The 23750-nt window shown below is 44.9% G+C and overlaps 1 protein-coding gene across 1 annotated transcript in view; it reads left to right on the top strand.

The window, feature by feature from the left end:
• Positions 1 to 23750, top strand: part of plch1 (phospholipase C, eta 1) — a 251627-nt gene that overhangs the window by 114870 nt on the left and 113007 nt on the right. Inside the window, exons 3-5 of the mRNA XM_072474403.1 lie at positions 11713 to 11859; positions 12977 to 13210; positions 13621 to 13748. Coding sequence (XP_072330504.1) covers positions 11713 to 11859; positions 12977 to 13210; positions 13621 to 13748 — 509 coding nt within the window. The remainder of the gene's footprint in view (positions 1 to 11712; positions 11860 to 12976; positions 13211 to 13620; positions 13749 to 23750) is intronic.

Genomic DNA, 23750 nt, shown 5'->3' with positions numbered 1-23750 from the left:
GTGGCGTTCCTGTAGGAGCACTGCTGAGAGAGTCCGCTCGGTGGTTGCTACTTCTATGGCATAGGGCAGGTTGGGGACTTGTAAAGCGGGAGCTGTCCCTAGGGTGCGTTTTAAATCGTTTTTGGCGTCTGTGTGCTGGGGAAGCCAATTCCATGGGGTTTTCTTTTTCAGAAGCTCTGAGAGCGGGGCGGCCTTGGTGGCAAAACTGTCTATATAATTTCTGCAGTATCCCACTAAACCTAAAAATGAGCGGAGTGCACTGACATTATGGGGCAGGAGCAATTTCACAATGGAGTCAATTCGTTTTTGTTCAATTTCAATTTGCCGTGGGTAATAGTGGTGCGTAAATAAAGTATCTTTTCCCTCAATATCTGTGCCTTTTTGGGGTTTACCTTCCATCCGATGGACTGGAGCAGGGTTAGTAATTTGGCCAACAGAGCCACGTGCTCTTCCCTGGTATCGGTTTGCAGGAGCAGGTCATCTACATACTGAATTAGGCATTCGGGGCGGGAGAATTTGGAAAGACCAGCAGCTAGCTGTCTGTGGAAAATGGAAGGGGAATTATGGAAGCCTTGGGGAAGACACGTCCACGTGTACTGTTGTCCTTGAAAGTGAATGCAAATTTATACTGGCAAGCCCAATCTAGGGGAATGGACCAAAAACCATTGCTGATATCCAGCACGGTGAAATACTTTGCTTGCACTCCCTGCTTAAGCATGGTCGCGGGACCCGTGGCAACGGTGGGTGCTGTTAAAGGGGTAACTTTGTTTAGTTCGCGGAAGTCAATGGTGAGTCGCCATGGTCCATCTGGTTTCTTTACGGGCCAAATTGGGGCATTATTAGTGGAAGCTACGGGTCGAATCACTCCTTGTTTTAACAGACTGTTAATTACCTTAAAAATTACGTCCTCAGCCTGCTGTGGAAATCCATACTGTTTCTGTGGTTTGGGGTCGGGACCCGAAATCATAATTGTACCTGGAATGTGCCCGCAGTCGTGCTTGTGTTGGGAAAACGCACATTTGTGTGTGGCTAATACCCGTCTAATGGTGTCGTCTGTGCTAATTGCCGAAGGGTTAAACCAATAATCCCCTACTGAGCAAATCCTGTTTTCGTAATCTCCAACTGAGAGCATGGCGGGGACTCTAGCTGTCTTGGACATTCGCCAGACACACTTGTTTACTGGATCGAAGGAGAGGTTATGTGAGTTCATGAAGTCTATGCCTAGGATGTGTTCTGCAGTTGGGGGTAGGTCTACTCGAACAGCGGGGTGGGTAGTGGCTACGTTTCCGATTTGGACAGAGATAGGGGCTGTGATGTATCCCTCTTGCATGTGGCCTGTGAATCCACTGAGTATGATGGTATCTGTTGTGGGCCAGGGTGTTTTTTGGAATAGGTTTGTGGAGTTTAGTGTGGTTCGGGATCCTCCTGTGTCCCAAAGAAAATCAACTGCTTGTCCCTGGACTGTGCCTGTGACTACCGGTCTTCCTACGTTATCCCAGCGCGTGTCACGGACCCATGTTGGAGACTCTGGACACCGTCAATCTCAGGAGTTATAAGCAAGGTTATCTGATCGGGCGTTGACGTTATGCATGGGGCGAGCGTTGCCTTCTAGCTGTCGCGGCTGGCGATCGTGGTCTGGCCTGTTATTTCTGGGCGGGGTTTGGGCTGTTGGGGTCATTGGTGGTGTGGGGGATTTTGTCTGCAATCGCGGGCGAAATGTCCTACTTGTCCACAATTGTAACATGAACCTCGTGGTGCGTGGGCTGGGGCTTGTGCTCTGGGGTACTGTTCTCGGGGGTAATGTTCCTCTCTTCTGCCCTCGTTTGTCCATGCGGGTTCCTGGCTAGTTCTGACTGGGTACATTGTGGCTTCTAATCCGTTCTGGTCCCTCTGATCCTGAAGTGACTGTTGCTGTGCCCTGGATAGGCATCCAAGTACCCAAATCTCACTATGTGTGGTATCTGCCGGGTCATAATTTGCGCAAGCTCTTTTACCTGCTTCAGTGGTATGCAAAACTAAGGTACGGGACCACTTAGTGGTTTCTTCCTCATCTAGGTGAGCGCAGTTTAAATTTCCGTATACTGCCTTGAAACGTATCCAGAGGCGACCGGCAAAGGCGGTCGGATGTTCCCCTTTCTTTTGCCTGCATTTGTTCAAACCCTCAACTGGATCCCCTTTGTTGTATCCAATAGCATCTAATATTGCAGCCTTCATTTCCTCTAGGGTTCCTCCTCCTACGTTTTGGGGGTCTGGCAAAGCTGATCGTACCGACTGGCTGAGACTCATTACAATCAATTTTACTTCCTCCCTCTCATCTAATCCGTACATGACCTTTTGCTGGCGCACCTCCTCGAAGAAGCTATGTGGGGCTGCAGTGGGCTGAAATGGAGTAATTTTACCGCAAGCGTCCCTTAACTGGGTTACCGAAAGTGTGTGTAGAAGATATCTGGAGCTGCTTGGTCTCTAATCCTTCTCTCTGTGGTTCCTTCTCTCTGTGGTTATCGGATTCATGGGTGTCGGGGCAGGGGTGGGGGTTGGTGCGACCTGTGCAGCCGGTGCCTTTCTTTTTGCGATGCGTGGCGGCTGCTTTTGACTTTCCGTTCCTTTAACATACATTTGTGTGCTTTCAGTTAACTCCTCCCAATCTGCCATCTCTTCCTCATCTGTCTCGTCTGTCCCGAAGGTACATATAAAAAGTAATGACTGGAGCTTATCTATCTTCCACTGGCATTTAAAGTGGTCAACGGTGCTCTGCCTTTGTTCTTTAGTGGGCTGGTGGAGCGCTCTTAAAGCTGCCTGTAAATCGGCACATTTCTTTGTTAATTGGCTGACCTGGTGTTCAGTCTCTTCTCCTTATCAAGACTGCGCGTTGTGTATCTTGATGGGCCTTGTCGTACTGGGTCTGAAAGCTGCAAAGGTGTACTATGCAAGACTGGTGGGCGCGTTTAACATCGGCGATTTCCCTGTCTTTAGCGGCTAACCTCTCCCGGAATTCCACAATAATTTTCTCGCTTTCCTTACTGTTTCCCGCATTCTCTTCCTCCTTCTCTACTAACTGTGTGCAGAGCGTCTCGACGTCCTTCTTGGTGCCTCGCAACTGTGCCAAGCACTATTGCCATTGGCTTCCTGAACCTAACTGTGTTTTTCTTATATATCTCTCAAAGATTCTCCCACCAAGTCTGTCCTATCTTTCCTGGACCTGAATCAGAAATTCAACCAAAGAGGCAATACTTTCTCAACACATCCTCCCATACGGGGCACTGCTCTGACTTATCAACGACTGTAACCTTGGGTTCCTGCTGCAGATTTATCATCATCTCTATCATCTGCGCTGCCATCTCTTTTCTACTTAAAATTTGGAACGGGGGAAATAAGGAGTCGATCGAACAACGGCTTACGGCTATATTCCGGGTTCGCAATCCCTCTAGATTTGCATGCAAGTCTGACGAGTTTACCTTGCCCTGTTTGTTACGTATGCGGTTAGTGCACACTTCCGAAATTCAGTTATTTGGTCGATATGAAACTTACTCTTGTGATTCGTTCTCTTTTCTCCAATTTAATTCAAAGTCGTGGGATCTCTCGGAGTAACAAAGTCACTTCTAATCGAGCCCCACCAGAGTCATCAATAAATGTTACCCTTTATGTGAACCACAAGCTGTTTGGGTGCATTGACCAAATGACCACATAACCAGTATGCTAGCTCAAAAATATAGTTTATTAATAACACAAGACTTGTATCTCTATGCAATAATACATGCGGCTCCATACTAAACTACATCTAACAACTAAGATGATCTTTACTTAACTTTGAGTGACCGGCACTGTGCGAGATAAGGCCTTTATCTGGGTCCACGTGGTCAAAGAACAAAGAAAAATTACAGCACAGGAACAGGTCCTTCGACCCTCCAAGCCTGAGCCGATCCAGATCCTCTATCTAAAACTGTCGCCTATTTTCTAAGGATCTGTATCCCTCTGCTCCGTGCCCATTCATGTATCTGTCTGGATGCATTTTAAATGACGCTATCGTGCCCGCCTCTACCACCTCCGCCGGCAATGCGTTCCAGGCACCCACCACCCTCTGCGTAAAGAACTTTCCACGCATATCTCCTTTAAACTTTTCCCCTTTCACCTTGAACTCGTGACCCCCTAGTAATTGAGTTCCCCACTCTGGGGGAAAAAGCTTCTTGCTATCCACCCTGTCTATACCTCTCATGATTTTGTAGACCTCAATGAGGTCCCCCCTCAACCTCCGTCTTTCTAATGAAAATAATCCTAATCGACTCAACCTCTCTTCATAGCTAGCGCCCTCCATACCAGGCAACATCCTGGTGAACCTCCTCTGCACCTTCTCCAAAGCATCCACATCCTCTTGGTAATGTGGCAACCAGAACTGCACGCAGTATTCCAAATGTGGCCAAACCAAGTCTTATACAACTGTAACATGACCTGCCAACTCTTGTACTCAATACCCCGTCCGATGAAGGAAAGCATGCCGTATGCCTTCTTGACCACTATCGACCTGCGCAGCCACCTTCAGGGTACAATGGACCTGAACACCCAGATCTCTCTGTACGTCAATTTTCCCCAGGTCTTTTTCATTTACCGTATAGTTCGCTCTTGAATTGGATCTTCCAAAATGCATCACCTCGCATTTGCCTGGGTTGAACTCCATCTGCCACCCAACTCTCCAATCTATCTATATTCTGCTGTATTCTCTGACAGTCCCCTTCACTATCTGCTACTCTACCAATCTTAGTGTCATCTGCAAACTTGCTAATCAGGCCACCTATACCTTCCTCCAGATCATTTATGTAGATTACAAACAACAGTGATCCCAGCACGGATCCCTGTGGAACACCACTGGTCACAGTTCTCCATTTTGAGAAACTCCCTTCCACTACTAATCTGTCTCCTATTGCCCAGTGAGTTCTTTATCCATCTAGCGAGTACACTCTGGACCCCATGAGACTTCACTTTCTCCATCAGCCTACCATGGGGAACCTTATTAAATGCTTTACTGAAGTCCATGTATCTGACATCTACAGCCCTTCCTTCATCAATCAACTTTGTCACTTCCTCAAACAATTCTAGTAAGTTGGTAAGACATGACCTTCCCTGCACAAAACCATGTTGCCTATCACTGATAAGCCCATTTTCTTCCAAATGGGAATAGATCCTATCCCTCAGTATCTTCTCCAGCAGCTTCCCTATCACTGATATCAGGCTCACCGGTATATAATTATCTGAATTATCCCTGCTACCCTTCTTAAACAAGGGGACAACATTAGCAATTCTCCAGTCCTCCGGTACCTCCCCCGTGTTCAAGGATGCTGCAAAGATATCTGTTAAGGCCCCAGATATTTCCTCTCTCACTTCCCTTAGTAACCTGGGATAGATCCCATCCGGACCTGGGGACTTGTCCACCTTAATGCCTTTTAGAATACTCAACACATCCTCCCTCCTTATGCCGATTTGACCTAGAGTAATCAAACATCTATCCCTAACCTCAACATCCGTCAGTCCCTCTCCTCCGTGAATACCGATGCAAAGTACTCATTAAGAATCTCACCCATTTTCTCTGACTCCACGCATAACTTTCCTCCTTTTGTCCTTGAGTGGGCCAACCCTTTCTCCAGTTACCCTCTTGCTCCTTATATATGAATAAAAGGCTTTGGGATTTTCCTTAATCCTGTTTGCTAAAGATATTCCATGACCCCTGTTAGCCCTCTTGATTCCTCGTTTCAGATTGGTCCTACATTCCCGATATTCTTCCAAAGCTTCATCTGTCTTCAGTCGCCTAGGCCTTATGTATGCTTCCTTTTTCCTCTTAGCTAGTCTCACAATTTCACCTGTCATCCATGGTTCCCTAATCTTGCCATTTCTACCCTCATTTTCACAGGGAAATGTCTGTCCTGCACTCTAATCAACCTCTCTTTAAAAGCCTCCCACATATCAAATGTGGATTTACCTTCAAACAGCTGCTCCCAATCCACATTCCCCACCTCCTGCCGATTTCTGGTATAGTTGGCCTTCCCCCAATTTAGCACTCTTCCTTTAGGACCACTCTCGTCTTTGTATTCTAAAACTTACAGAATTGTGATCACTATTCCCAAAGTAATCCCGACTGAAACTTCAACCACCTGGCCGGGCTCATTCCCCAACACCAGGTCCAGTATGGCCCCTTCCCGAGTTGGACTATTTACATACTGCTCTAGAAAACCCTCCTGGATGCTCCTTACAAATTCTGCTCCATTTAGACCTCTGACACTAAGTGTATCCCAGTCAATGTTGGGAAAATTAAGATCTCCTATCACCACCACCCTGTTGCTCCTACATCTTTCCATAATCTGTTTACTTATTTGTACCTCTATCTCACGCTCGCTGTTGGCAGGTCTGTAGTACAACCCCAAGATTGTTCCTATTTCTGAGCTCTGCCCAACTGCTCGAATCCTCCATAGTGCCCTCCTTCAGCACAGCTGTGATATCCTCTCTGACCAGTAATGCAACTCCTCCACCCCGTTTACCTCCCTCTCTATCTCACCTGAAGCATCAATATCATTGGATATTTAGTTGCCAATCATGCCCTTCCCTCAACCAAGTCTCAGTAATAGCAATAATATCATGCTCCCAGGTACTAATCCAAGCCTACGTTCATCTGCCTTACCTACTACACTTCTTGCATTAAAACAAATGCTCCTCAGACCACCAGTCCCTTTGCGTTCATCAACTGCTCCCTGCCTACATTGATAAGTATGTACCGGTCAGACAGGGAGGAAGGCGTCGAGCGAGGGAACCGTGGTTTACCAAGGAAGTGGAATCTCTTGTTAAGAGGAAGAAGAAGGCCTATGTGAAGATGAAGTGTGAAGTTTCGGTTGGGGCGATGGATAGTTACAAGGTAGCGAGGAAGGATCTAAAGAGAGAGCTAAGACGAGCAAGGAGGGGACATGAGAAGTATTTGGCAGGAAGGATCAAGGAAAACCCAAAAGCTTTCTATAGGTATGTCAGGAATAAGCGAATGACTAGGGAAAGAGTACGACCAGTCAAGGACAGGGATGGGAAATTGTGTGTGGAGTCTGAAGAGATAGGCGAGATACTAAATGAATATTTTTCGTCAGTATTCACTCAGGAAAAAGATAATGTTGTGGAGGAGAATGCTGAGCCCCAGGCTAATAGAATAGATGGCATTGAGGTACGTAGGGAAGAGGTGTTGGCAATTCTGGACAGGCTGAAAATAGATAAGTCCCCGGGACCTGATGGGATTTATCCTAGGATTCTATGGGAGGCCAGGGAAGAGATTGCTGGACCTTTGGCTTTGATTTTTATGTCATCATTGGCTACAGGAATAGTGCCAGAGGACTGGAGGACAGCAAATGTGGTCCCTTTGTTCAAAAAGGGGAGCAGAGACAACCCCGGCAACTATAGACCGGTGAGCCTCACGTCTGTAGTGGGTAAAGTCTTGGAGGGGATTATAAGGGACAAGATTTATAATCATCTAGATAGGAATAATATGATCAGGGATAGTCAGCATGGCTTTGTGAAGGGTAGGTCATGCCTCACAAACCTTATTGAGTTCTTTGAGAAGGTGACTGAACAGGTAGACGAGGGTAGAGCAGTTGATGTGGTGTATATGGATTTCAGCAAAGCGTTTGATAAGGTTCCCCACGGTAGGCTATTGCAAAAATACGGAGGCTGGGGATTGAGGGTGATTTAGAGATGTGGATCAGAAATTGGCTAGCTGAAAGAAGACAGAGGGTGGTGGTTGATGGGAAATGTTCAGAATGGAGTACAGTCACAAGTGGAGTACCACAAGGATCTGTTCTGGGGCCGTTGCTGTTTGTCATTTTTATCAATGACCTAGAGGAAGGCGCAGAAGGGTGGGTGAGTAAATTTGCAGACGATACTAAAGTCGGTGGTGTTGTCGATAGTGTGGAAGGATGTAGCAGGTTACAGAGGGATATAGATAAGCTGCAGAGCTGGGCTGAGAGGTGGCAAATGGAGTTTAATGTAGAGAAGTGTGAGGTGATTCACTTTGGAAGGAATAACAGGAATGCGGAATATTTGGCTAATGGTAAAGTTCTTGAAAGTGTGGCTGAGCAGAGGGATCTAGGTGTCCATGTACATAGATCCCTGAAAGTTGCCACCCAGGTTGATAGGGTTGTGAAGAAGGCCTATGGAGTGTTGGCCTTTATTGGTAGAGGGATTGAGTTCCGGAGTCGGGAGGTCATGTTGCAGCTGTACAGAACTCTGGTCCGGCCGCATTTGGAGTATTGCGTACAGTTCTGGTCACCGCATTATAGGAAGGACGTGGAGGCTTTGGAGCGGGTGCAGAGGAGATTTACCAGGATGTTGCCTGGTATGGAGGGAAAATCTTATGAGGAAAGGCTGATGGACTTGAGGTTGTTTTCGTTGGAGAGAAGAAGGTTAAGAGGAGACTTAATAGAGGCATACAAAATGATCAGGGGGTTGGATAGGGTGGACAGTGAGAGCCTTCTCCCGCGGATGGATATGGCTGGCACGAGGGGACATAACTTTAAACTGAGGGGTAATAGATATAGGACAGAGGTCAGAGGTAGGTTCTTTACGCAAAGAGTAGTGAGGCCGTGGAATGCCCTACCTGCTACAGTAGTGAACTCGCCAACATTGAGGGCATTTAAAAGTTTATTGGATAAACATATGGATGATAATGGCATAGTGTAGGTTAGATGGCTTTTGTTTCGGTGCAACATCGTGGGCCGAAGGGCCTGTACTGCGCTGTATTGTTCTATGTTCTATGTTCTATGTACTCTTCCCCTTAGTCATGCTGACTTCATGATCTAGTTCCTTACAGGCTTTAGTTACTACCTCCTTACTGTCTACTAAACACCTCATTTGGTACCCACCCCCCTGCCACATTAGTTTCAACCCTCCCCAACAGCGTTAGCAAAAGCACCCCCAAGGACATTGGTTCCAGTCCGGCCCAGGTGTAGACCATCCAATTTGTAGTAGTCCCACCTCCCCCAGAACCGGTCCCAATGTCCCAAAAATCTGAACCCCTCCCTCCTGCACCATCTCTCAAGCCACGTATTCATCCTGCCTATTCTTTCATTTCTACTCTGACTACCACGTGGAACTGGTAGCAATCCTGAGATTACTACCTCTCAGGTCCGACTTTTTAACTTGACTCCTAACTCCCTAAATTCTGCTTGTAGGACCTCATCCCGTTTTTTGCCTATATCATTGGTGCCTATATACACCACGACAACTGGCGGTTCACCCTCCCCCTTCAGAATGTTCTCAGCCGATCTGAGACATCCCTGACCTGTGCACCTGGCAGGCAACATACCATTCGGGAGTCTCGTTTTCGACCACAGAACTGCCTATCTACTCTCCTTACAATTGAATCCCCTATGACTATAGCCCTTCCACTCTTTTTCCTGCCCTTCTGTACAGCAGAGCCAGCCATGGTGCCATGAACCTGGCTACTGCTGCCTTCCCCTGGTGAGCCATCTCCCCCAACCGTATCCAAAACGGTATACCTGTTTTGGAGGGAGATGACCGCAAGGGACACCTGCACTGCCTTCCTGCTTTTTCTCTGCCTTTTGGTCACCTGTTCCCTTTCTTCCTCAGCAATCCTAATCTGTGGTGTGTCCAATTCGCTAAACGTGCTATCCACGACCTCCTCAGCATCGCGGATGCTCCAAAGTGAGCCCATCCGCAGCTTCAGAGCCGTCATGCGGTCTAACAAGAGCTAAAGCTGGACACACTTCCGCACAAGGAGCCAGGGACATCAGCCACGTCCCTGAGCTCCCACATTGAGCAAGAGGAGCCTAACATGGGTCTGAGATCTCCTGCCATTTTTAATCTTAAGCTTAACTTAGTCCAAGTATAATATCAAATAATAGATAAATGAAAAAGGAAAAAAAAAAAGAAAAATTGTTACCAATCACACGATTTATTAAAAAAAAGAAATAGAAAAACCATACCTTATCAACGCACCTCAGGGGAAAGAAAAACTACTTATGAGTCACCAGCCAATCGCTTACCTGCTGGCTGTGACGTCACGGTTCAACTTCTTTCTACTTCTACCTGCCCTCGAGTCACTTGACAACAGCTCCTCCATAAACCACCTTCTGGATACAGTGACCGCAATGCACTGATGCAAATTTCCCCCGCAACAGCCAATCAGCGGCTCCGCGCTGCTGCCCTCTGCTGGTCAGTTGGAAGTCTTCAGATTTGTCTCTGCTGGGCCCGTCCTTCAGGTAGCGATCATGGGTCCTTGAACTTGGCTAGTTGATATGCTGCAATTGGTCGCACACAGGCTGGTCCAAAAGAGACCGATCTCCACTGCGCAGGGCTTTTTATCCTTCATCTCTTTCGCGCCCTTTTGGGCGGTCCTTACTACAGGTCCAATGGACCGATAGGGTTTTCGATCACCCTCAACAATCTTAGCCAATTAGGCGGTGGATACCTCGATGGCTGGGTGGGTCCTAGCTATCATTGTCCCAGGCACGTAGGCCTTTCCAAATAAGGGGTGGTGGCACCAGTTAGTCTGCTATCATTGATGGTGCGTAATGCGAATGCTATTGGCTTGGGGAAAATGGTAATTTATTCTCAATGAATGCAAGTTTCAGCCAAGTCTGGTTTCTTTGCACAATACACAGAGGCTGTGTACCTGTCTGTGTCCCAAATTGACCACAATTCCCATAGTCCTTTGCAGGTGGCCATTTTGCATGTCTACAACGTGACAATAAATCCAAATCCAAACTGTAGGTCGTGACCAGATGGGTTGAGACGAGACTTGGGGGTCGCAAGGTCAAAGGCAGCAATTAACTAATTTTAAATTTCATTCATGGGATGTGGCTATCGTCAGTTGGGCCAGCATTTATTGCCTATCCCTAATTACCCTTGGAAAGATAGTGGTAGAGCTGCTTTCTTGAACCACTGCAGTGTGTGTGGTATATTCACAGTGCTGTGGAGAAGGGAGTTAGGAATTGGATTGTACGACTTCTGTATTAAAGTGAAATTTCTTGCGTGCCTGTCTTTTTAAAATGAAATGAAAATGAAAATCACTTATTGTCACAAGTAGACTTCATATGAAGTTACTGTGAAAAGCCCCTAGTCGCCACATTCCGGCGCCTGTTCGGGAAGGCTGTTACGGGAATTGAACCATGCTGCTGGCCTGCCTTGGTCTGCTTTCAAAGCCAGCGATTTAGCCCTGTGCTAAACAGCCCCGACTTCAATATTTAATGGAAAAATATTGTTAGAGTAGTATTTTTTCTCTGACTTTTTATACTCACATTAAAGGGTATGTTAGGTTTTAAATTTCATTGAAAAGTTAATGTATTTTTACTTAAATATTTATGTTTGAACTCATCGACTTACCTATGTCGGGAATGTGTGCCTTTCCTTTGATAGAAGTTATGAAACGTACAAAAAATTTAACCACAGAACATCGAACGTAGAACGTTACAGCGCAGTACAGGCCCTTCGGCCCTCGATATCACGTAATGTTCTATCTTGCATCCTTCTCTTTTTTCCCATCTGCAAAAGAGAACACTCTTGGAAATTGTTATATTATTGGAATAATTTGCATAGATTTTAGTACTGAATGGATCTGTTAATGTAGTTTTGAGGTACCGCAGCATGTTAATCAACAAACATTTTTACATCAAACCTGCTTTTTTATTTTTATGAATTGACTGTTACTGACCTTTTTTGATTTTTTTTCCACAGTGGAAAGGTGTATGAGTGTAATGCAGTCAGGAACTCAAATGGTGAAGTTAAAAGGTGGAAGCAAAGGCTTGGTTCGCCTTTTCTACCTGGATGAGCACAGGACATGCATTAGATGGCGCCCATCTAGGAAAAACGAAAAGGCAAAAAGTAAGAATTTTTCACTCTTGCCTTCCAATCACTTTCAATTAAAGTACATGAGTAAATATACAATTGAATGCCCAGGAGGTGGATTTTGCAGCCTCCCAACTGCTGTGTTTTCAGAGGGGAGAGCATGTAAATTATGACAGGTGGTTATCACTGCCTTCCCTTCCGCCCTCATAATAACCATTTCCCCATAATACAATGGGTGGGTAAGGTGCCCACTCGGCCACCCACTTCTTAGGCATTGTGAAGCCCTTAATTGTCTAATTAAGTGGTAATTAAGGGCTTTATTCCATCTCCACTGCCATAAAATGCTGGGCAGTGGAAGACAGATGAGATGGAAATCCTGCATTTCTACCATCCGAGGTGAAAAAATGTAAAGGAAATAATGGTTACCTCCTTTGGAGGGTACCTTGTGTGCATCGAGGGCATGCCCCCAAGTGGTACCCCATGTTTGTGCCTAATCAGATTGATGAGCAGCTCTCCAGGGTGAGACTTCCACTGAGGAGCGAAAGCCCCACTTTCAGTTTGTTGAGGCCACCTGCAGGTTAACATCACTACAGGGCTGCCTTTTTAAAAGTCGGTCACAACTACAGTGGGTGGCCAGCAATAAGACTCACTGTAAAATTCACCTTGTGCGCTTGGAATGTTTTTGTATAATGGGCAAGTTATTCGCAGACCTTGTATCAAAATTCATTCACTGAACTGAAAAAGTGTCAATGACTCAATAAGTTGCATTGTGAAATCTGTAAGGTACATAATCTGTTTCCATTTTTAAAGAATGAATATATTACTTGAATGAATTCGACTACTAAAGTGGAAGAAATGCAACCACTAAAGTGGAAGAAATGCAAAGTGTTGTATTCTTGAAGAGCACGATTTCTGTACTGCCTGGAAAAAGCCCCAAGTTTAATTGGTCTTGAAGATTAATTTACTGATGCTTTTCTTCCTTATGATGGCAGGCTAGTATCTTGATGTTCAACACTGGTTCACGGCCACACCATATTCAAATGAAAAAGCAATTTGAAGTTAAATGGATGAAATTGTAAAATAAATTAGAAGATTTGTGAAAACTACTGATGTGCGTTTAAATGACTTTCATCTTTTTCCTCCTTTCCCTCAGTTACCATTGACTCCATCTGTAAAGTTTTAGAAGGAAGCCTTCATCGGCATGCTGAAGGGAGCTTTGATTCGAGCTGCTGCTTTAGTGTTTACCATGGCAGTCATAGGGAGGCATTGGATTTGGTAACATCCAACTGCGAGGATGCACGCACTTGGATAACTGGATTAAAATACCTCTTGGCTGGAATTAAAGATGAAGATTCACTTGTGAAAAGACAGAGAATTCATGATCAATATCCTTTGGAATGATGACCACAAACCGGTTTTCATCTCACCTCATTAAGGGAATGGTCCAAGTCCTTCTAGTCCACAAGTCACCAGTTTATTTTCCCAACTTCGCATGTTAGATTTGAATGCATGACCTTGAGGCTTCAAGCCAGGCACCATAATGATTTCATCACCATATCCATGCTATATTGCTGGCCCATGTTTACATATACTTGAAATTTGTCTTAATAATTTTGTTGAATTGCAAATATCATTCTGTAACACATTTGTTTCACAACAATAAGCAAACATTCAAAACTCATCTTATCAATTTTACTGTTAGTGTGGACATGCGAACAATGATGCATTTCAGTAAACCTGATTGCTATGCTCACTATGTTCTACAATTTAGATTTTCTTTAATATCCTTTTTTAAATGGATGAAACAGACCTTTGAAGAAGCTGATCGGAATGGAGATGGCTTACTGTGCATTGAGGAAATCTATCAGCTGATGCATAAACTAAATGTGAATCTACCTCGCAGGAAAATCAGGCAGATGTTTCAGGTTAGTTGCCTCCTCCGAGCTGGGCATTGCTGACTAGAGCTGGTCAACATGATATGTTTTGCTAATTCCTTTACTTCATTACCTTAAAATCTAAGTATTTTGCAGAAATGAATGCACAATGTTTGAATATAAATTGACTAGTAATTTTCTATCTATCTCTCTTTTTTCATTAATGTAGAAATTAAAATATGGAATATTAATATGCTAAAGAGATTTTCAAAACATTTTTGTCATCGGCTTCTAAAATGTGCAGAGATATATCCACAGCCTGTGGAACAGCCTGTATTTTGTAAGTGATAAATGGCACCTAAGGTGTAATATGGAAACCAGGGGCAGATTTCTCACCCGAAATAGAGGCAAGGATGGAGGCAGGCAGGCATGTAATTACGCCTCACTGGTGGGCGTGCCTGTTTGTTGGCAGCAACATGGCTCTGGCCATTTTGCTGGAGACTGAATTGGGGATGAAGGTAAAAAGGCAATTGAGGCCAGTTATCAGGGTCTGACTGGAAATTTCCAGTTGATCTATGGGCCTTCCTGATGTCAGAAACAGGTCAGCTGCCTGGATGCAGCCATCTAGCAGCAGAATGGGGAACCAGCACTCCCAAGCAAGTTTTGGGGTCCTCCCTGCTTAATTGGTCACAGCTGTGGAGCTGTGGCAATTTTAAAATTCAAGTTGCTGACTGGGCCCCAAGTTGAAAGCACCCTCCCTCTTAATTGCAATAAAGAGCAAAGAACAAAGAAAAGTACAGCACAGGAACAGGCCCTTCAGCCCTCCAGGTCTGCGCCGACCATGCTGCACGTCTAAACTAAAATTGCCTATATTTCCGGGGTTCGTAACCCTCTATTCCCATCCTATTCATGTATTTGTCAAGATGCCCCTTAAACGCCACTATCGTCCATGCTTCCACCACCTCCTCCGGCAGCGAGTTCAAGGCACCCACTACCCTCTGTGTAAAATAAGTTGCCTCGTACATCTCCTCTAAACCTTGACCCTCGCACCTTAAACCTATGCCCCCTAGTAATTGACCCCTCTGCCCTGGGAAAAAGTCTCTGACTATCCACCCTGTCTATGCCCTTCATAATTTTGTAGACCTCGATCAGGCCGTCCCTCAACCTCTCCTCATAGCTAATGCCCTGCATACCAGGCAACATCCTGGTAAATCTCTTCTGCACCCTCTCTAAAGCCTCCACATCCTTCTGTTAGTGTGGTGACCAGAATTGAACACTATATTCCGTGTGGTCTAACTAAGGTTCTGTACATCTGCAACATGACTTGCCAATTTTTATACTCCATGCCCCGGCCAATGAAGGCAAGCATGCCGTATGCCTTCTTGACCACCTTCTCCACCTGTATTGCCCCTTTCAGTGACCTGTGGACCTGTACACCTAAATCTCTCTGACAGTCAATACTCTTGAGGGTTCTACCATTCACTGTATATTCCCTACCTGCATTAGACCTTCCAAAATGCATTACCTCACATTTGTCCAGATTAAACTCCATCTGCCATCTCTCCACCCAAGTCTCCAAACAATCTAAATCCTGCTGTATCCTCTCACAGTCCTCATCGCTATCCGCAATTCCACCAACCTTTGTGTCGTCCACAAATTTACAAATCAAACCAATTACATTTTCCTCCAAATTGTTCTACGAACAGCAAAGGTCCCAACACTGATCCCTGTGGAACACCACTAGTCACAGCCCTCCAATGGCAGGCTGCAGAGCTTTCACTGCTGAAGGATCTCCTATTGGCCCTTCAGCTTTGACAGCTCACCTGACATGCTTATTTGGAGAGCAGGTTCCCCCTCTGGTCACAAATTGACCATTTCAGAGAAAATCACTTTGGGTCACTCTTTGGAACAGTGGGTCATTGAGACACCCATTTGAACCCATTTGGTCCTGACCCAAAAACAAAATCCTGTCCCAGGAGTCAATGATACAGTTTAGGAACAAAAACTTACCAGAGGCAACAAACAGTTAGTTGGCCCTTCATGATGGGTGAACAATACAAACCCAGATACTAGTTGCCCATTGCTAACCAGGACATGTGCTGTTGATGCAGTCCATAATTACTTCTACTGGAATATTTTGCTTACAATATTGAAGTCGCAGGGAACTGAAGAAATGGGGATTAATACAGCTTTTGATGCTCAAGTTTATACATTTTTGCCCTACAAGACATTGCTATCCAATTTGATTAGGTGCCAATTACCTCAAACATATACCAACAAAATCTGTCTGTAATTGCTGGTGTCCTTCAAAATGTCCCCTCAATTCAAGTGCAGAATAAGAAACAGGTTTATTAAGCACTGTTGAAAGCAACTGTGACTAGATTAATGGATAAATTAAGATTGGAAGAAGGTTGCAAGTCTATCAATTCACTATCTGTCTGTTTCTATCTTCTATATTTCCACCTTTTTCGTGTAGGTGCACACGTACAGCCATATAGCGGAAACCAAATGCTCATTAGGTGTCCTCTTTACCTGTCCTTCAGCTGGCTGGCCCCATTAATTTCCATCCTAATGGCATTTTTATTTCTGTCATTAGTCTCCTACACTATTTCAACCAAACTCTTAAATCTCAACTATACTTTGCAGCCCTCTAAACTGGACATTGACTTTAGTCCACTTTTCAATTTAGCTGTGGTTATAGGGTGGGTCGCTTGCATTTCAGATATTACCTATTCTCTGTTTGTAGTTCAGGAATGTTGGGGTGAGTGCAGTTGCCTAGCCTGTTTCTTTTCATCCTTGGGGGTAGTGGATCTACTGCATATTTCCAGTATTTATCTTCTAAATTTCTGCATCTTTTCTCTTTTCTTCCACATTTTTTGAAATCTTGTATAGACTTTTCACTATTTTGGCTATTGTATTATTCATTCTTTTCTTTCAATGCTTTATTGAATGATGTTTTTTTATAGAATAATCTTATTGTTTTGTGCAGTTTTCAGGTCATTGAAACCATTAATTTCCTCTGTATTTGAGAATTATCGGTTGGATGGCATGGTGGTGCAGTGGTTAGCACGGCTGCCTCATGGCGTCAAGGATCCGGGTTCGATCCCGGCCCGTTGCTATCCATGTGGAGTTTGCACATTCTCCCCGTGTCTCTGTGGGTCTCACCCCCACAACCCAAGGATGTGCAGGGTAGATAGATTGGCCACGCTAAATTGCCGCTCGTTGTGTCTTTACTTAATTTGCTCTGTTTCTATAACCTTTGCTCTAGAGTCGCCAGGTATCTTTATGATACCGCCACAAGGTTCAAGTTCAAGTGCTGATCAATAACTCAACACACCAATTAGTAAGATTCAAATCAAAACACATTTATTATACACAGACAATCACTACTCATGCATAAAACTCTACTTACTAGACTATCTCTAACACTAAAAGCCCTATACTTAGCTTCGGAACTGGCCCACCAGGTCTGGGGAACAAATGGCCTTTGGTTCGATTCTGAGTCTTCAGGATTCAAAAGCTGGAATGGACTGGTAGCTAGGAGCGCCTATCTCGTAGCGTGCGTTGACTGGAGACTTACTTGGTTGATGCGGCAGCTAGGCAGGTCACTGTCAAGAATTGTTTTGAGCTGCTGAGTGACCCTGCCAAGAAGGACGAATTGAACTTGGGGACTCTATTTTATAGTCCCCAGGGGCTTCACGCCCTTTTGGGCGGACCCCGTACCTGGTTCCAAGTGATTGGACTAGGTTACGATCACTTGGATCAATTTCTCCAATACTGGAGCTGTTCCCTGATCGCTGGGTGGTCCCTAAGTGTCCGTTGGCCTTCCTTTGCCTTGGCTCCTGCTGGCGCCGAGGAGTCTGGCTTGGTCTTATTCACCTTAAATGTTTCAATTGTTCCCGGGGATCGCTCATTAGTATGCAGATGGTTGCTAGTTTCAGTGCTGTCTGGGTTTCTGCAAGTTCTAATACACCGGAAGCTTTGCACCTGCTAGATTTTTCCTGGCTTGACTGAATTTCCCTGCATCCTTTGCGGATCTCCATTTTAAGTCGGGAAGTAGCCAACCCAGGTGGCTACACGTCCTCCTTGTGATCCCTAATGCGAAGCGTGAAGGATAACATAACTGCGTCACCTTCACTCTCTGATCCAGCGAGCACTCTTCCATGGCGTCTACATTGACCATAACTATGTAAGAAATTTTTAACTGACAGTTCTAAGTGGCGCTATGTCAATACAGGGACATGTATTGCAACATTAAAAAAACGGAACCTCTAACTATCTTCCATAAACTACACTCACTTTAACACCAAACATACTAACTTCCTAACAATACAAAAATAATAGCAGCATTCACATTTTCCTCTGGCTTTTCATTTGCCTTTATTCACAAAATGACGCCGAACGAATGTCCTTTATTGTAGATCAAGGGGTTCGGGGACCTGGTGAAAACCGAAAATAGGGGATCTCATCCTGTATACCGGGGTGCGAGAGTGGTAGGCTCTCCTTCGCCATTTTCTCATGCGGATAGTCTGCACGATGCTGCAGAATATCGCCAATGCTAAAAGGGATTCAATTACGTATGAAAGTTTATATGTTATAAACTTATCACACCATCATGGTGCGTTGTTACTTGTCACTGGGCTCTGGGTGCTATGGGGAAGTGAATCATTGTCGGCCGGGGTGTTTGGAGTCAGGGGGTTCGCGTCCGCGCGTAACCGAATACAAATTACAATAACAAAAAACACGTATGACGTCTTCATTGTTTTCTTCTTTCTTCTCTTCTCTTCTTTTTCCTCTCTTCTCTCTTCCTGGAGCTTCTGGAATTCTGTAAATCAAGCATAGTTTCTGTTACTATCTTGTTTAATATCTTGAACGTTAGCATGTCTGTCTTTTAGTGCCAACTTCCCTTTATAATTGGTCACCATGTGTGACTCCCTCTTTTTAAAAAAAGTACGAATATTCGGATAAGACATCTAAGAAAATACTGCCGTACTGCGAGCCGTCTCGCAGCCTGTGTGATTTACCAACTCAGTGTTTGAGGATGTAAATAGCATAGGGAAGCAATCCTAAGGGTTGCTAAACCAAACAAAAGAATTTTGAACGTAATTGAGCCAAAACGGGGTGCGTATGGGCTGCGGCAGGTAAAGTTTGGATGGAATCCCCAGGTAGGACGGTGATCAATGCCATATGTGCTCTACCCGAGCGTAGTTGACCAGAGGGGGGTCCTCAGGCAGGGCGGAGACCAATGCCGTTTCTCCACTGCCTGAGCAACCGGCAAGAACGGGTAAGAATGTGGTCGTCGTGGGGGCTGCCTCTCGTGATTACCTTCGAATCAGGAGAGTACTTATGATTGTTGTCTGCTGACAGCCTAGTTCCTCTGAACTGTTGTCTGGGACAAACTTGTTCCATTTACAATTTTCTGTCGACAGACTAGTTCCTCTGAACTATTGTCTGGGACAGACTTGTTCCATTAACAGCCGGGCGTCAACGGAGTGGTGGCGTGCGGCCGTGAAACTTCCGAATTTACAAACAACACTTAACGATAACATTAACGAACAAACATTGAACAAACATGCTGCAGGTTCCATCAGAAAGGACACCGTTTCTCCCAAGTGGTTCCTTTTAAAACATCATCTGGACACCTCAGTTATCAGTTAAGAACAGGGTCGCAAAGGGGTTCTCGTTTTGGGAGTCAGACTCAAAGTCATCATCTTCTCCCGGATGCCATACTCTTGAGTGGATGAGGGTTGCTAAAGCTGCATGGTGTGACTTAGGGTCCATCTCGTCGTTTCGGATGAGCCTGTACGAATTGTCACGGTGCCAAATAGTGGTGCCTAATTCTGTGGGGACGGAGTCGGGGTCGTCATCGTAGGGTGGTGGTCTTTGGTGAGGTTTGTCAAGGAATGTGATCCGGAAGGGATCACTCGAATCGTGTTCAGGTTCGCTGGGTGTGGGTCCTGTTGCATGGGGATAGTAGGGAGGCGTGCTGTGGCTGTTGCCTGTGTCACAGTCGCTGTCGCTGTCTGTGGGCATGCCGGGGCGGAGTCTAGAGTTCAGGGGTGGAGTCGAGGTAGAGTCCGTGGATGAGATGGACGCGTTGGGGGAGGGTGGGGATACGTGGGCTGTGGGCGGGACGTGGTCTGCTGCGTCGAGCATGACGTGGTGTGTGTGGTTAGACTGCAAGCCATATGCCTTGCGCTGGTTAATATGAGACCACGCGGTCTTCCCGTTGGGGTAGTTGATCTTATAAACAGAGGGGCTTACTTTGTCTGCAACGGAGTACGGACCCAAATACTTTGGTGACAGGAACATGCTGGGGTTGTAGATGGAGAGCATGACCTGCTGTCCTACATCAAACTCAGTTGCATGTACTGTCATGTCGAAACAGGCCTTGCCCTGTTTCTTCCTGGTGCCTAATTTTACTGCGGCTGCTAGCTGAGCCGTTTTTACATTCTCAACTAGTTGTTTCACTGCGTTCTCGTGTGAGAGGGCCGTCACTTCGGGGCTGGTCAAGTCCTAATAAAAATTCTGTGCCTTTCATGGGGCGTCCGGTCATAAAGAGTGTGTGGGGTGTATCCTGTGGATGTCGAAACAGTGTTACGCAAAAACATTAGTGCAAAAAGGAGGACTGAATCCCAAGTGGTGCTGTTTTGTTGGACCATTTTCCTGAGGGTTGCCTTTAGGGTCCGATTAATTCGCTCCACGATACCACTTGACTGGGGCTGGTATGCGATGTAGAATTTTTGGGTAATGCCAAATATCGTGAGGACGTTCTTCATGACACGTCCCGTAAAATAGGAACCTTGGTCGGATTCAATGCTGCGGGGGAGTCCCCATCTCGTAAAGATGTGGTGGGTTAAAATCTTCGCTGTAGTCTTTGCCGTGTTTGTCCTAGATGGGAATGCTTCTACCTGTTTCTCTGTCTCTTCTCTTACCAGGACTGCACGTTGCGTGTCCTGATAGGCCTTATCGTACTGGGTTTGGAAGCTGCTCAGATGCGCTAGACTAGACTGGTGTGCCCCCATGGCATCATCCCCCTCTCCGTCCTTTGCTGCCAACTTCCTTCTTAATTCTTAAATCTATATTCTCTCTCTCTCGATCTCATTAATATCGACCTTGCTAATTTGATGTCTCTCTTCTATCTCTTTGCGGAGCGTCTGAACGACCTCCTCTGTGCCTCGCAATTGTGCCAGACAGGACACGATTGCCATCGGCTTGCGAGATTTCTATAAGCTTTTCTTATGGATTTCTGACAGGTTCTCCCACCAAGTATGTCCTATACTCCCGGGCCCTGTTTCCTCATTATCACAGAATTCACTCCAAAGGGGCCATCCTTTCCCTTTGAGATATTTTCTGATCTCTTCTTCCCAAATGGGACACTGTCCTACTCTGCTGTTGGTCGCTGCAACCTCAAATTCCTGGGGGTTCATAAGGTGTTCCATTGCCTTCATTTCCATTTTCTCTATCTGAATGCTCTTTTAAAATTTGGGACGAGGGGTACTAAGGCGGTGCTGTAAACACGGGTATGGCGTGCGCTATTTTCCGGAATACAAACACCCGACAGTTTTTCGCAACAAAAATCTGTCAGTTTTACCTTCTAGCCCTGTTAGTTACGCATGCATTAACATGCTTCCGAATTATGAGGATTGATCAGAACTGCTTGAACACTTGTGATTTTTCTGTTCCCAATTGGATTCTCAATTCAAATTTTGGGTTCTCCCGGAATGATTAGGCCATTTCTAAATCAGGTCCCGTCAGGATGTCGGCAGTAAATGTTGCTCACTTTGGTTGGCTCTTAATTCGTTGCTCTTTGTGTCTTTACTTAATTTGCTCTGTGTGTCTTTACTTAATTTGCTCTGTTTCTATAACCTTTGCTCCAGAGTCGCCAGGTATCTTTATGACACCGCCATGAGGTTCAAGTTCAAGTGCTGATCAATAACTCAACACACCAATTAGTAAGATTCAAATCAAAACACATTTATTATACACAGTCAATCACTGCTCATGGATAAAACTCTACGTACTAGACTATCTCTAACACTAAAAGGCCTATACTTAGCTTTGGAACTGGCCCACCAGGTCAGGGGAACAAATGGCCTTTGGTTCGATTCTGAGTCTGCAGGATTCAAAAGCTGGTATGGACTGGTAGCTAGGAGTGCCTATCTCGTAGCGTGCGTTGACTGGAGACTTACTTGGTTGATGCGGCAGCTAGGCAGGTCACTGTCGAGAGTTGTTTCGAGCTGCTGAGTGACCCTGCCAAGAAGGACGAATTGAACTTGGGGACTCTATTTTATAGTCCCCAGGGGCTTCACGCCCTTTTGGACAGACCCCATACCTGGTTCTAAGTGATTGGACTAGGCTCCGATCACTTGGATCGATTTCTCCAATACTGGAGCTGTTCCCTGATAGCTGGGCGTTCCCTAAGTGCCCGTTGGCCTTCCTTTGTCTTGGCTCCTGCTGGCGCCGAGGAGTCTGGCTTGGCCTTATTCACCTTAAATGTTTCAATTGTTCCTGGGGATCGTTCATTAGTATGCAGATGGCTGTTGGTTCCAGTGCTGTCTGGGTTTCTGCAAGTTCTAATGCACAGGAAGCTTTGCACCTGCTAGTTTTTCCTGGCTTGACTGAATTTCCCTGCATCCTTTGCGGATCTCCATTTTAAGTCGGGAAGTGGCCAACCCAGGTGGCTACACCGTGTCTGTGTGGGTCTCACCCCCACAACCCAAAAATGTGCAGGGTAGGTAGATTGGCCATGCTAAATTGCCCCTTAATTGGAAAAATAAGAATTGGGCACTTTAAATTTTTTTTTAAAGCGCACTATCTATCCTCACATTTTTCCTGTTGTGCGGATTTTGCATGAACCGTATTCACATGTACAGAAAATGTAGCCAAATTTGTAGATTGAATGCACTCATCAGGAATTAACAATATTGTGTAATCCAAAAAGTACATGATTAGAATCTGTCTCTTTTATAATCGAATTCGCTCCAACAGATTGCCAGCCAAAGATATTCCAAATTTAGAAAAAACAAGGCACTCAGGCTGGGGTAAGGGGAGAGGAGAGAATTTAACTGATGACCTTAGTGATCAGCTGGAATACAGTTAAGTTTTGCCCCTCTATTAAGCCATCCACTGGAACAGACCTTTTCTCTTGAATGGCACAACTACTTAGACTCATTCTGGCTCCACTGTGGGGTGCAGAATACGCAGCATCAGAGGATAACCTTAATTTGTCAGAAAATATATATTTATATAGGTATAGTACATTTAAAGCATCCACTCCTATGCTTGTTAATCTAAAGATTGTGATAAAGGCGATTCTAGGAACTACTTCCAAGCTGGGTGAATTACTGCTTAAATATTGAGGCATTTTATAATATGCAGTGAGTTAGTGTGATTTCCAAAACCACCTCTTTCCAATCTAGATTGAACTAAATTTTATTGCAATGCTCCCATTATTCAGTGCATGTTACTTAAAACTAGACTTGATCTAAAGTCCCCCTCACCGATGTTTATAATCATCCTAAATTGAAAATTTGCCTGTTATTCAAAAACAGTTCAAATAGTTGCAGGCCAGGAGGCTGATTTTAATCAGTCATCAGACAGTTAAGCCAATGGAAATTCAGTGGAATCCATCAGCTTACATTACCCTCCATATATTGAGATGAAGCTTCAGTATCTAATAAAAGTTAAGACCAAACCTTGGCTATTTGTTTGTGCATAGATCTCAATTTAATAGGAATTGTGAACAAAGATTCTCAATCAGTTTTTAACTTTTTATCATTTTAAAATGTTATGACAATTTTAAGTATGCTATCTAAAAAAGAAAGTATTAAGGGAACCAGGGATGAGATGAGCTTTTTTCTAATATCTAATATCGGCAAAATTATTTTTGATAATGTGTAACATACAATGGAATGTTCCCAATGAGTGCTTGACTTTTTGAAAAGTGTATGATTGAAAGCTGTATAAAGAAATTGCTACTATTTTCTTTTCTAAAGTGCCTTTGAAACATTTTTTATTTTCACCTGGTTCTGATTTAATGGTTTCATGATC

This window comes from Scyliorhinus torazame, chromosome 14 (assembly GCF_047496885.1).
Source record: "Scyliorhinus torazame isolate Kashiwa2021f chromosome 14, sScyTor2.1, whole genome shotgun sequence".
Taxonomy (NCBI): Eukaryota; Metazoa; Chordata; class Chondrichthyes; order Carcharhiniformes; family Scyliorhinidae; genus Scyliorhinus; species Scyliorhinus torazame.
This window is presented reverse-complemented; position numbering and strand designations above follow the sequence as displayed.